The sequence below is a fragment of the Ursus maritimus genome, unplaced genomic scaffold (assembly GCF_017311325.1).
Source record: "Ursus maritimus isolate PB19 unplaced genomic scaffold, ASM1731132v1 scaffold_18, whole genome shotgun sequence".
Classification (NCBI taxonomy): Eukaryota; Metazoa; Chordata; class Mammalia; order Carnivora; family Ursidae; genus Ursus; species Ursus maritimus.
This window is the reverse complement of record NW_024424230.1, coordinates 12810533-12825515: the sequence shown is the minus strand read 5'-3', so window position 1 is coordinate 12825515 and position 14983 is coordinate 12810533. Positions and strand designations below refer to the sequence as shown.

At 34.6% G+C, this 14983-nt stretch overlaps 1 protein-coding gene across 1 annotated transcript in view; it reads right to left on the bottom strand.

Moving 5' to 3' along the window:
- Positions 1–955: 955 nt before the first annotated feature.
- Positions 956–14983, bottom strand: part of VPS4B (vacuolar protein sorting 4 homolog B) — a 29105-nt gene continuing 15077 nt past the window's right edge. Inside the window, exons 5-11 of the mRNA XM_008704961.2 lie at positions 11972–12091; positions 9353–9509; positions 8832–8980; positions 8235–8316; positions 6657–6876; positions 4248–4388; positions 956–2407 (exon numbers count right to left, since the gene is read on the bottom strand). Of these exons, the coding sequence (XP_008703183.1) occupies positions 2306–2407; positions 4248–4388; positions 6657–6876; positions 8235–8316; positions 8832–8980; positions 9353–9509; positions 11972–12091 (971 nt within the window). The 3' untranslated portion in view covers positions 956–2305. The remainder of the gene's footprint in view (positions 2408–4247; positions 4389–6656; positions 6877–8234; positions 8317–8831; positions 8981–9352; positions 9510–11971; positions 12092–14983) is intronic.

Sequence of the window (14983 nt, the reverse complement as noted above, 5' to 3'; positions counted from 1 at the left end):
CTGGGAGCCTGCTTCTTCCTCTCCCACTCCCCTGCTGTGTTCCCTCTCTCGCTGGCTGTCTCTCTGTCACATAAATAGATAAAATCTTAAAAAAAAAAAAAAAAAAAAGAAACCACCTACCCCAAATATCCAAATTTCCAAACAGTCCAAGTTCAGACAGAGCCTGAACATCGTCAGTACTTATCTGTCCATAAAGAACTCATGGGATATGGCCTATGTGCTACCATTTTAGAATAAGTCTAAAATTATTTGATTCCAGAAATAGATTTAGAACCAGAAATGTAAAAAATGTAGAAGATGGGGGCGCTTGGCACAGCGAGTTAAGCTGCTCTGTCTCGGCTCAGGCGTGATCCCGGGAAGCAGGATCGAGTCCCACATCAGGTCCTCCGCTTATGAGCCTGCTTCTTCCTCTCCCACTCCCCTGCTTGTGTTCCTCTCGTCAGCTGTCTCTCTCTAATAAATAAATGTAAATAAATAAATAAATAAATAAATAAATAAATAAATAAATCTTTAAAAAAATAAAAAATAAAATAAAAGAATTAAGTGTGACAAAGAATCCATTTATCATCAACACTATACTTACTTACCACTGGGTCATGTATTCTGTCAAATTAAGTAAAATACGTCCTCAAAACAAATTCTGGATTTACAAAAAATTCTGAATTTCAACTATTATATAATTACGCAAATTCTCCTAATGATATAATTAAAAGGAATACTATATAGTTCTGAGGCCGATAAAGAATATAAATTATTTTAGAAGGCAGCCACAAAAAACTGTTAGTCTGCCAAGTTAACTCCCAACCCTCGCATAAAAGCTGTTGAAGAACAGAATTTTCATGCACACATTCTCAATAATTTCTAATGATTTCTTTGTATCTAATCAATTTAGATAATATTTTCTCCTATACAGAAGATCCCAAAATAAAGAAGCATACACAGAATATAGCCAATAGTAGGTTATATCAATTTACTTCACGTAAGAAGAGCGTATTTCAGGCCTATGATTTCCATTTAGTATCAACAAAAACAATCTGTACAGAAAACCCAAAGGCAACCATAGAGCATTATACGTAAAATGTGCAAATATATTTTAAAATGCAAGTTATTCTATAGTATTTGCAAGGTAGAACTTTATAGTAATTAAGGAATCTACCTCATTCCAGCTAACTCGATCATCCTTTTGCATATATAGCCAATGCAAATGCACAAGGCACAACTTAGTGTTGATGCTGAAGTGTGTAACATACACCTTCAGATTTATTTGGAGATATTAAAACAACATATCATGTTTGTATTTTATTATTTAATGAGACATTAGCTCATTTCTAAAGCTTCACAAGCATTACACTTGATAACGTATGTGTGGCAAGGACAAGCTGTTCCCTGGACTTAAAAGGTAAAAGACAAGCCCCTTGGTAGCCTATATTAAAAAAAAAAATTATATCTATACATATATGTACACACACACACCCACAAGAAACTTCCCATAATTCAAAGGGAGGCCATTCCTTTTAGCAAAGGTTCCCATTCTAGTATTTCATGACAGAATTATTTAAAAAGTATGTATTTATTTGCCATCTGTTTTGGTCAATCTTGCTACAAAAAGATCCCGAAACAGACAATTTTCTTCTTCAAGATGAAGACAATGCCAATTTCGAAAGTCTTTCTTTTGAGATTGCACAGTGAAAGGTATTATCTAATTAAATATAGAAACTTGTTGTTTTTAAAGAAATTATTGAAATCTACAGAAAGAAAAATGTTAGCCTATCAGAAATCAATGAGACTTGGCTAGAACACAATTCAAAATCTTTCAAGCCCAATCACAGTGCTCTTCGCTGTTTTATTGCCCATCCCTGAGAATAAAGATTCTATCATTTAAAATTTTTTAATAAAGTAAATACGTTTTACATTGATGAGAATGATGCTTAAGAATTATTTTTTCAAAATATAAGATAAACCCTATTTCATTATGGTAAAAAAAAATGCTCTTTGCAAATACCACCAATTCTAAGTATTGGTATCTCAATCAATGTTAATCCTCTTCTTAACTGGATAATTCCTATTTTTGCCATTCATATATCACTCATTTCCTTACTATCCATTATTTTATAATTTTTGTAAACAGGAGCATGTAACTGGGAGCAAAGTATGTATAAAATGAGAAGGAACTCTGGAGTGAGATCTGTATTTCCCTGTGGTAAAAGAGTTTTACTGGAAATAATATGAATGCCATCCAAGAAAGGCAAAAGTACCTATGAAATAAAGAACACACATGGTAAATGTCTTCCTCGTTCTCTTTGGTTTAACCTTCTTGGCCAAAATCTTCCGTAAACTTCTTTAATTTCAACAAGTCATGTTCATTGACTGTGGGCTTTGTGTTAGATAGTGACCGTAACATATCCGACTGTCAGGGAAAAGAAGGGAGGAGTATTAGTAACAGATTTAATCAAATAAAAATCATTGCATTATTATTAACTAACCTTCCACCTAAAGTTAAATCTAAGTACTAGCAGTGTGCCATAAGTTATTAACAATAAACTCTTATTCCTTCTAAAGGACATCTCTCATCCTGTTCTTCCTTTGCACAGCAACTTAAACTGCTTGCCTTGTCCTGACCACAACTTTTGATGGCTCCCCATTACCCATCAGAAGTATAATCCTTTTAGCCTGAGGATCAAGGCCCTCCAAAATATGTCCCTGATCTCTTATCTGGTCTTATCTGTTTCTTCTTAAAATAAGAGAGTTCACCAATTACAGCTCAAAAGGAATATAGTCATTCATTTACAGAAGTTATTCACTTACTCTAATGTGAAACACAACACCATTTAATTAAAACCAACTAATCAAAAAATTTTTAAAGATTTTATTTATTTATTTGAGAAAGAGAGAGAGGGACAGAGAGTACCAGTGCGAGGGAGGGCAGAGGGAGAGGGAGAAGCAGAATCCCCGCTGAGCAGGGAGCCCAAGATCATGACCTGAGCCAAAGCCAGACACTTAACTGACTGAGCCACCCAGGCACCCCCAGAATTTTTAACTATTAGTTAAAATTATTATCAAAGTGGGAAGAAAATATGCTAATACCACAGATTCATTAAAAGATTAACTTCTGGGCTATGGTTCTTATAAAACAGTATGAAAAATGGTCAAAAGAACAAAATCTTTAAAAAATAACATAGTGGGGTACCTGGGTGGCTCAGTCAGTTGAGCGTCCGACTCTGATTTAGGCTCAGATCATGATCTCAGGGATCCCCATGATGGGTTCCACACTCAGCGGGGAGTCTGCTTGAGATTCTCTCTCCCCAACTGCCCCCGTCCCCTGCACCCACTCACACACACTCTCTCTTTAAAATAAATAAATATATCTTAAAAAAAAAACAACATAGCAAGGACCGAAATAAAAAAGGGTTTCTGAATAAATTCTCAGAGAAGCATCATTAACACATAAACATATCTATTACATACTATATACATATAGAGGTATGTGTATGTCTATAGATCTATGTGTCATATCATGTAAATAAGTTTCTCCTCTGGAAGTTACTGTTAATTCTGACATAAAGCTCTTTGAAAATCTGTAACTGAAGCAGAAGATTTAAAAAACTGAGCATTCACCAATAAGAAAACATAAAAATAATATATGTAGCTTTTCACAGTAAGCTTCCTCTACCTTTCAAGATAAGTCTTAAAAATTATAAATCCCTCCAATATAAACTATAGAAACGTAATTCATCATAAAAATATGGTTTCAGGACTTTTTTTTTTCAAGCATTACATTAAACTTTCTACAAAGCCTGAAAAGGTAAAACAGAAAAACACCATTATGATTACTATGATATATGCATTAAGGTTTCTGGATATTTTATAAATTTTAGATTCAGAAAAGAAATTTCACCAATTCTACTTTTTAGTTAGGTCTTGACAATAATTTATGCCATATAGATAAGTATTCTGGTGATAGTATCCCAGCTATAAGACCTATATATGCTTAAAAACCTGTGTTTTTTGAAAAGTAGCTTTTTCACTTAAAATTTAATCTTTCTTAAAGCCCAAGAAAGTATTTTAAAGGTAATTATTTTTTATATTTTAAAGTTCAATTAATCTTTACAACTTTTTGAGTCGTTAGTATTACATAAACATGCTTGATCATACTGACATTTTCTAGCTAATCCTACGTAACTGAAAATGTTTATCTTTGTCTCACAAATGACAAACTATAATGTTTTAAATTTTTTTAAATGTCAAACCATGCAAACAACTGGCTCCAAAAGTTTATCCCCAGGGACATCCATCCATGTCATTTCAATGGCACCAGGGTCACCAGGAGAACAGGGTGTTAGCAGATCATCTACTACTTTGTTGGGATCAGCTCGTGAAGGTCCGCGCACCTGGAATAAACAGTAATCTGAAATACTTACTTTAACAAAGTAACTAAGTTAAGGTTTAGGCCGTTATTAGGAAATCTGAAAATGTACTATTCTGTATTTTGTTAAAATGTTTACTTCTAAAAATAAACAGATGAATATACAACAAAATGTAGTTATCTTTTGGGTGATGGGATAGATTTTGTTTGGCTTTAACTTTTTCCTATATTTTGAAATTTCCTACAATAAATCACTTACATGATCAAAGGAGAAAAAGAGTTAAAATTAAAAAAAGAAAAGAAATATCTGTGGTTAAGAGTTTTCTTTTTTCCTCTAAAGCTAATTAAATGGTCTTAGAGTCCACAAAAAAGGCATCCTCAATAATTGTCTTAAGTTCTCTAGTTCCCAAAACAGAAAATTCTATGATATTTGGAAGATTTATTAGTGTGAAATCACTGAATCTTTCTCAACAAAAATTACTTCTTTAAAAATAAGTACAAAATTAAATGTTAAGTGTAATTTCAGTGCTATTTTGTGATTCCTAACTGACTCAAAATAAAATTTTAATAACACCCAGAGACAGAACTGTTGTGACTTAGAGTCACAAGTACTTTATAGGTGGTAAAGTATCTATACTAAATTGGGGGCCGCTTTCACATTTAATATTTATTTGACAATGATCAACCTTAAATATTACGTCAGGATTAGGGCAGGTGCAGAAAAATAAACATTCTAAATGCTTTACTTATTATGTGTATTTTATTGTCTGTCTTTGCCCACAAAAATTTCAGCTGTAGGGATTTTTCTTTTTGCTTGTAATACTTTGACTTATCTTTAGGCTCAGAGTACTTTAGACATTTGATAAATAAATAGGCAATCTTGTTTTTGCTAATTGAAATAATCAGCCTTAAGAATGGGAGTAAAAGATGGAGCCACTGAGAGATCTACTAGCTGGTGATGCCGAAGGCCTGATGTTAACACTGATTTGGCTGCTACATCTGTATCCTCCTAAGAAGGACCCAGCTTCAGGGTCACAGAAGCTGTCCCTGGCAGTCATATGGAGGACCGAATGAAAAGTTCTGGGTAGGAAAGGACTGAGTTCCTAAGAATCTATAGCTTCTAAATGCAAAGAAAATTTAAAAGAAAATACAACGGCAGGGACATAAACATGACCCTGAGCCTCCTGTATTTCCCCCAGTAATGAAGTGGCTGCAGAAGGAAAGGGCTATTTCCCTGGGCTACTCAAGTGCTTTACGAGAACTATTTCATTTCATTCTCACAATTGTACTTTGAGGCAGTGTTATCGTCTCTACTGCAGAGATGATAAAAACAAGACTTAAATGGGTAACATAATTTGCTCAAGGAGATATAACAAGTAAACTGTGGACTCAGGCTTCAAATTCAGGTTTTAATTCAAGCTCATCATTTTTTTAAAAAACTTATTGTAGGGCAAGACATACATCTGTAAGTTAGTCATGATACATTAGTCTTGCCATATACTGCTGGATTAAGTTTGCTAATAGCTTTTCGGGATTTTCACATGGATGTTCATGAGTAATACTGGATACTGCTGTCCTCAGCAACAGGGTTGGTCCAAATTACCTACTCCACTGTTACTTAAATATCTTGGACATCCCAAGACCACAATCGTTTTACAAAATGCTATATGCTGAACTCATTCATGCACACGAAACAGTGCATGGGCAGCGAGGCCTCAGATTCGGAAGTACCGGTGACCTAGAGAAAACTCACACGTCTGCACCTCTCTGGTTGTACCTCGGCAAACTGTTTTAGCAGCCAAGTCCCAGTATAATCATGTTAACATCTGAGTCTCAGATTAATGATCAACAGGTGGCAAGAGGCACCTCTCGCAGAGTTTTTGTGAGGACTGAATGAAATAGTGAGATAAAGAATAGAACACAGTGAATATTTAAATATTAGCTGTTAGTATTTTTACTTTGTTAAGGAGGTGTAAATGCACCAGATTCTGTTCCAAGATATTCTAGTTATATGAGCAGTAACTATGTATTTAAAGTTTCTATACTTATATCGAAATAAGTACTTGAAAAATCACTGCATAAAAAATTTTAAAATATACTAAGACTATTAATAATAGCTACTAATAAACTTTGTGGGAGAACTTATTTTCAATGAAATGGAAATGTTTATTCTATAAACCCACTATTTATTATATAAAACAGAAACCTTCCTGAAGTTCTTGGAAGACAAATCAATGATGGTCTCAAAACTTGACTTCGAAAATATCTGAAAGGGTAGATCAAAGATCCTTACCTTTTTAAAATGAGTAGCTGACTGCACTTTTCTAACAGGCTGCATAAGCGCATCGCGCACAATGATACTTATGTCTGCCCCCGAATAACCGTCCGTCTTCTTCCCGAGTTCTCGGAAGTCTGTTTCTGTGAGACTGTTCTGTGTGGTGCCCAAGTGCAGTTTAAACATTGCTGCTCGGGCATGGGCCTCAGGCAAAGGAATATAAATTCGTTTCTCAAATCTTAAAATGAAAGAAATTCACATCAATAATATTACTACATATATTTAATTTCAATTAACTCAGATTTCTTAAGAAGAAACAAGATGCTCAGATATTCTCATTTGTACAAAGCTAAGCTGATTAAGTTAAATGGGCCCATACATGTGAGAGTTAAACATACATATTTAGATTAAATAATGGCAAAATATCCAGAACACATCACCCACTAACAAGTGAAAAACCAAAATAGCCAGAGAATCAGTCTAGAGTGATTTAGTATTTTTCACATGATTTTTGGGTTATTTTGGCCATAGTGTTTATAATGTCTAGAATTCACAACGTGGTATGTCCCACAAGATTAGTTTCTCATAGAATAATACTCTGAACTGCTGATCCAGGGATTAATATGGTTAATCATATGAAATAAGAGAGGACAAAATAATTCTCTAAATTCAAAACAGTAAAGCTACTCAACATCTTACCTAATAAACATATGTCTACATAAAACTTCCACTTTATTATAATGGGTACATTCAGAATAAATAATTCTAGTAGTTCATAAATAAACACTGTTTTATTAAGAGTAACTTTGCTTGCCTTTTCAGAATTTCAGCATTTGGATAAGGAGGAAGCAACGAGGGACAATTTAAGTGGCTGTGAAGACTTTTCATCCCTCAGGTCACTCTGTGGCCATGAGAATTTTAAATTTCCAGTACTTCTAGAGCTGGGTTTAGAATTAGGCCATTTTTCAAAAATACCCAGCAGATTTCCTTTCTTAATACTGAATGGTAACCTAGCATCCCGGCAAACCATCAAACGAATGGGATAAATGTGGCAAGAACTGGTGTTAATTTTTACCATGCAAAATTCAGTGAACGAGATAAGGAATGGAGTGCATGGAAAGTAACGAGTTTGTATACCTTTCCTGGAGCTCAAGTTCAATATGTAATTTAAAAATTATAGACATAGATTTTTTAATAAAAATATAACTTGGTTATCTATCATACTTTAACTTATATGACTGCCATTTTGCTCAAATTTTATGTGAAAGTTTTCCATTGAAATATCAAGCTACATTTGTACATTTCTGAAGCACTAGTGCCTTCCACTAAGCTTAATTAGAATTAAAAGTAAGCATTAAGTAATGTATTTTCCAATGTGAAAGATTCTGTAAATGGAAATCTCATATCTTCAATATAGCAAGCAAGTAAGCAAACAAATGCCTGCCTCTCTTCCCCCAATGCAAGGGGCAACAGGGTTAGGGTACATCAAAAAAATTCTGAAAGTTGTCAGAATGCCTCTTCACTGGACAAAAAGGGAACTGTTACTGACTTGTTACATCTGCAGTGAGAAATAAGATCTTCACTGTATATTCATACCTTCTTCTAATGGCAGAATCCAGAACCCAGGGTATATTTGTGGCTCCCAGAACCAAAATTCCGTCATTGTCTATACCAACGCCTGCATCAAAATACGTAATATTTTAAGTAATTCGTCATTTCAGTGTTCTTTTCAACCTCGTCTATATATTCTGGTAAGAGTGTGGTGTTTTAATGTTAAAGTGCCTCATCTTGAGAGTCTCTCTCTGAAAAAACTGTATTTAATCAAATATCACATTATTCAAACACGATGCATATATTCCCAAGAATCAAATCTGCTAGACTGTGGACAAATACTATTCATATATTCTTCTCAAAAGATTTCATTTGAAGTCTACACGTTCCTTTTGCTGACACAGTTCCTGGTTGGTTATAAGTGAATACGTGGATCTCCTTACTGTTTATGCCAGAGTCCTACAGATGATGACAACGGGGTGCAGATTATGTGTGCAAGTACAGGACAATCAGAACGAAACATGGCACAATGAAAACACTTAGCCTGCTAAAACGGAGAAATTTCGTTTGAATTTTTTCCATTATTATGATAATAGCAGTTATACAATAAATAGAAACTAGTTTAGAAGTCAGTACCCCTACCTTGCATTTGAACTAGGAACTCCGTCTTAATTCGACGGGCGGCTTCACTTTCATTTTCACTTCTTGAGCCACACAGAGAATCAATTTCATCAATGAAGATAATGGAAGGTTTATTCTCTCTGGCAAGTTGGAATAAGTTCTTAACTAGCCTAAAAATAAGTAAAAGCTTTCAGTTTCTTAAACAGTAAATGACACGACTTAATGAAAAGAACTAAAATAGAATATATATAGTATTACAAGAACTCTAAAGTCCAATCATGTTTTGGTCCAGAAAATAAGAATGCAGCAGTTGGATAATTCAGTTTATGATTTACTGAACTATACTATGTGTAACTACATATGTTATCTTTTCCCTATGAAATGAATTTCAAATAAGGGACTGATTTGACAGAGAAACGAATACTTACTATGTCACTTCTCTGAATGTCTATGAATGATGTAAGAAGCTTATTACTTTATAAACTGATATTATGATTACCAGGCAAAGAGAAACTTAAAAAAAAAATCAACTTACTACTTACTTTTCACTTTCACCTAGCCACTTAGAGACAAGGTCAGAGGAAGATATTGAAAAAAATGTTGAGTTGTTTGCTTCTGTTGCTACAGCTTTGGCTAAATAAGACTTTCCTGTTCCAGGTGGCCCAAATAACAGAATTCCCCTCCAAGGTGTTCTCTTGCCTAAAATTTGCAATAGAAAAAAACCATGAGAATCTCAAGACTGTTAATTTCAGTTACCGGAGACATCATCCATACTGAAGAATACTGTGAAGAGGTTTGCACTCACCAGCTATCAGAATAAAAAAAACTTTTTTTAAATAAATTAAACTAAGGTAAGTATGTCTTAGAAGTATCTTATTTGCTTTTTCTAGGGAACACTTCGTCAAATGTGTTTACATAGATATAATAATCCTTCTAACAGGAAGTTCATTTACTTCGCTCATTCATTCAGCCACTATGTACTGAAACCGCAAGGTATAGACCGAGAACTATGAACACAAAAGCATCTCTGCCCTCCATGGGCTTACAGTCTAGTAAGGGCAGAATCGTTCAGTAAAAAGGCACTTTCGGATTGTCAATTGTGTGCAATACTCAGTATCAGATTATTGTAGGATAAACTATATCCATAGGGCAAGGGGAGCTGGAAACATTTCTTTGAAATATTTATGACTCTTGGAGGAATGAAACTAACACAGTCTGGCTGATCCCTCACAAAGTTCTACTCAATTCCTGATTGCACAAGGAAGCGCAGGGTACTATTACCGGAGCATATTCTTGTTCACGTGGTTGGGTAACGATGAGGAGACTCCCTGAAATTCTAGTTTTGCCAAATTCTAGTTTTGCCAGATTCTAGTTTTGCCACATCAACTCTTTGTATTTCAATTTTCCTAATAAGAAAGCATAATGCTGCCTAAAATAAAACAGGCTGAGTTACATCTAGCAAAAATATATCAAATACACATTTAAAAAATTTCTAGGTTCAAACTGTGGGTGGGTACACGGTAACTACATAAAAATGACATGCAGATTACTAATGGCAAAACTAAATACTGTTGTGTTTATTGTTATGAAAGTCTCAACTTAGACGTGAATTCTATCTTCCTATTTTAAATATCTGCAATTGTAAGTCAGTGTTCCCTCAACTGTGGTATATATGACTGGTGGCATATGAAATGCTTTTTAGGTAGTACACAGATACTTTTTATTTAAGTAATTTTTAAAATGCGTACTAGAAAAAAATTAATTTTTCCATTTATAGTAGACACAAAGCAATCTTTTAAAATGAAGTTACTATAAAAAATAAGAAGGATTATTTAAAGTTCAAACATAGGCAAAATGATCTATGGCATTAAGAGTCAAAAGACTGATCACCTTTGCAGAGGAAAGATCTGGCAGAGGGACTCGTGGGTTATTGGTATTTATTGATCTGTGAGATGATGATTACACAGATGTACCGACTTTCTGATAATTTATGAAGCTGAACACTTTTAGGTTCCTGCTGGTCTCTGCATATTTATGCTGTACTTTACTAAAAATTTGCTCTAAAAGTGAGTGATTTAAAGAAAAATATTTAAAAAATAATAACAGTACATGTATATGGAAATAATCATAAAGAAGATACATACATGACTTGTGTTTGGAAAACACTGGTGTAAGTAATATAAAAAGAGCTCACCCATACTTTTGTGCCTTTATAGGATCGTGATGTCAACTTTTACACTGTCAATCTCATATTTCTGAAGTTAGGTTATAAGTCATACCTTGATTGGCAGAAGTGGCCCACGGGGTCTTTGCTCATCACTCCTCTACATGACATCACTTTCTCGACCTGTTCAGTTTGAGGCCAACGTCACAGATTTGCTCTCTACATAAACCAGCTTGTTTCTAAAAGGGATACCCTTCCTTGTTCACTGCTTTGCTGTGGGTATAGCCACATCACAACACAGGCTATCGGTCACAAAAAGAGACAATGTGAAGGAATGGTTCAGCAGACAAATCAGCTGCTGCTAGAGCTGTAACTTAACTACACCAGATGGCTGGGTCAGCAATATTCTCATGATGGTGAGAATGAGCTGTCCCTGAAGGATAGGTACTTGGTCTGAAAATGTTAAATAACTCTTACTCCACTTTTTAAGAAATGGGGAAAACTCTTACACAACTGGTACATGGCCACTGTAAAAACTTCAGATGAAAGTGCAAAGTAAAAATCACCCATCATCTTATCTCCTAGGCGTAACATTAGCATTTTTATGTCAATCTGTCTACATTTACTTCTCAGCGCACCCATTTTTTTAACTACACATACCGCACATATTTACAGCTTGTGTATTGATCTTTATATATTTTAACACAGATCTACATTTCTTAACGTATATGTACCCTCTATTTGAATGAGTGCACAGTATTCCGCTGCGTGCTGGTGATTTACCCTTTGCCCTACTGTTTGACATTTAGGTGTTTTGCAATATGTGTATATTGCAAATATGTGTATGAAATAAATATCTTTGTGTAGAGGTATATCACTGACTTAGAATTTATTTAAGGTGATTATAATACGGTGACAAAAATTCATAATGCTCTACCTCAGTCGTCAATGTATTTTTAAAACAATCATCAAAAAACCTATTTAACAGTCATCTCACCTGTAAAAAGATGAGGGAATTTAATAGGCAATATCACAGCCTCTTTAAGTGCCTCTTTGGCTCCTTCTAGACCAGCAACATCGCTCCATTTCACATTTGGTCGCTCTATAACAATGGCACCTACAAAAAAAGTATATCATCTTTAAATTAAGGAAGACTATTCCATCAAATGTAAATGACAACATGAAATAGTGACATTCAAGAAATACATTATAAAATTGCCTGGAAAAGTTTTATCTATTAAAAACTTTCTTGAAATGGTGTGATTAGGAAGTAATTGTTGGGGTGGAGTCAGCAGTTGTCAGAAAGCTGGGCTGGGTGACTGGCTAACCTAGGGTAGGTCACTTAACTTTTCTACCTCCGCTTCTTCACTGGGAAGTAAAAGGAATACCGTCTGCCCCAACTACTTAAAAGGGTTAGCGAAGGATCAAATGACATAATGAATATTAGAGTGTTTGGAAAAGCACCAAACACTACATCAAGTCCTTACAATGTTTGAATGCACTGATTCTGAAGAATCCAAAGTACCTGTTCAATGGGGGTGGCTCTACTACTTCTTTTTTTAACAGAAATACCCAGTGATCTAATGCTCCCTTAAGCACCAAAAGGAAAAGATACTTAAGAACTTTAACTGGTGATAGACACACAGACAGACAGATGGATGGATAGATAAATAGTAGGGAGAATGGGAGGGAGGGGATGATGGAGGAGAGAGAGACAATGTGCGCCTGGAGATCTGCAATACTTTCCGGAGATTTGCCGAATTTTCTTTTGGGCCTCTAAATAGACCTACTTAAAATTTTTGCACATTAAAGAAATTATCTAAATAATTTAGTTTTTTAATACAATATATTCAGAAGCCACAGCAATTGTTGCAGGAAGAGTCCACAAAAGGTTTCTCTAATATAGCTTACTGGCAAAAGTTTTGAATCCTCTTGGATCAGAAGCTTTTCCAAAAGCTGGTTCTAAGGTGATGTGTAATTGTTTTAAGTATAGCTGAACATCACCACTTACACAATTCACTGATTACCAAGGAAATTAGTTTTATGGGTATTTCTTCTTGCTACAAAAGATCATTTATTATTATAAGAGAAGTTATATCACACAACCTACTTAAATTATAAAATCTTTAGCTATAGATTAAAATTAAATGAAACCCTGGGGGGCCTAGCTGGCTCAGAGGAGCATGCGACTCCTATCTCAGGATTGTAATTTCGAGCCCCATGTTAGGTGTAGAGATTACTTAAAAAAATAAAATGTTAAAAAAAAATTAAATGAAACCATAAATACTTCCTGCATTCTCAATGTTCACATTAAGTATAAATTAAAGCCAATTCATTTTTCTTTTCTATGTTCCATTCATTTAGTAACCCTATGTGAGGAAATAGTTACGCCATCTGATAGGATTTTGTGATAGTTTAAAAAAAAAAAAAAAGTAAATTTACTTTATATATAAGCAGCATCTGGTCAATTAAAGTTTTTTCTAAGTATGAATTTTCTAAATATGCCAAAACTTATCCTCACATTTAACTAATACTTTTCAAAGTTTAAAAGTCACTTTGGAATGTTAAGTGATAAAAGATTATTTAGATAAAAGTAATATTAATAAAAGTAGTAATTAAAAAGGGGGGAGTGGGATTATTGGGAATAAAAGCCAAATGATTTGTTTCCAATTGCATAAATTTATCCAGTCTTTGATTATACTCATGTTATTAAACCTCAAAAAAGTCACTGAGCATCAAAACAGCTAACAGAAAATTCAGATCATAAATTCTTTAATTTTAATAATCAAATACTACACTTAAGTCATAACTTAGAAGTAAAAGACTTAAAATACTCTTTCAGAAAAAAAAGAGGAAAGATTCAAAAAAGGATATTATACAGTGAAATCCATGAGCAAACTATTACATGAAAAGATGGAAAAAAGGACTCTGTGGTATGAAAGGCTAGGACTCCTTTCATACTCCACTTCATCCTGAAATTCCACATAAATTTCCTCATTCAAATATTTTCAGCCTATTTTTGTACATTTCTGGTTCTTATCATTACTGATTTTAAAGAAAAATTCCCTATTAAAAACTGGCTTGTATCTTTTCCAAAACTAAAGATACGCTTCAGTTTTTACTTTGTGGGAGAGAGGGAAATAAAACCAAAAGGACAGAAAAAAAACGCCTTTTGCCTTACAATCGAAATAAGGCCACCTGGCACAGACCGCTGGGTTGCCCGGCAAAACTGAGTATGAAGCGTGTGCCCACATGGCTCTGGGCAGTGGCGCTGCGGCAGCAGAAACTCAGCTCAGAATGAAAATGAAGAGACTAGTTAGTACAGCAAGATTAAAGGACTGGCCAAACTAGGTATATTCACCATTCACTAACCCAGTACCTCTATAACGGAAATCCTTCCCAGTTACGCATTCTACTTGGCAAGATTCAAATGAACAAAATACATAAAATTCAACCCAAAAAGTCATCAGCTAACGTATCAAAAACTAATCAAATCTCAGTACATAGCCAGCATTAAACAGATGCCGTTTTAGATACACACAGCCACTACCGTTTACTGAGGCCCCAAATTTGTCAGATATAACATTGGCAGTTTTTACACTGTCATAATCTTCTAATTGCCCAGAAAAGAAGGTATTATAATTTCCATTTTAGAGCTGGGGTCTTCTACTCTGAGAGGTTCGGGAACCTGCCCCAAGATCACACAGCTTTTCAACAGCAGGCCCTGGAGGGGACTCCAGATCTGAATGGAACCAAAATCTGTGCCCTCTCACCATGCCACTATGCTACACGCACAGGAGAACGAAAGGCTTTTAGAGGTATGGAAGGTAAAAACAGAAAGCTGGAAGAGATAAATGTAAATGGCAACACTGAAATAAGATAAAACACAGATGAGAAAGGTCTGGAAACATGAAATAAACCATCAATGAATCAGCTACAGCAAGAGCAATAAAAGCCAAGTGTGAGTCCCAATTCATTGTGCTCCTCTGACAATTTGGAAATTTTAATA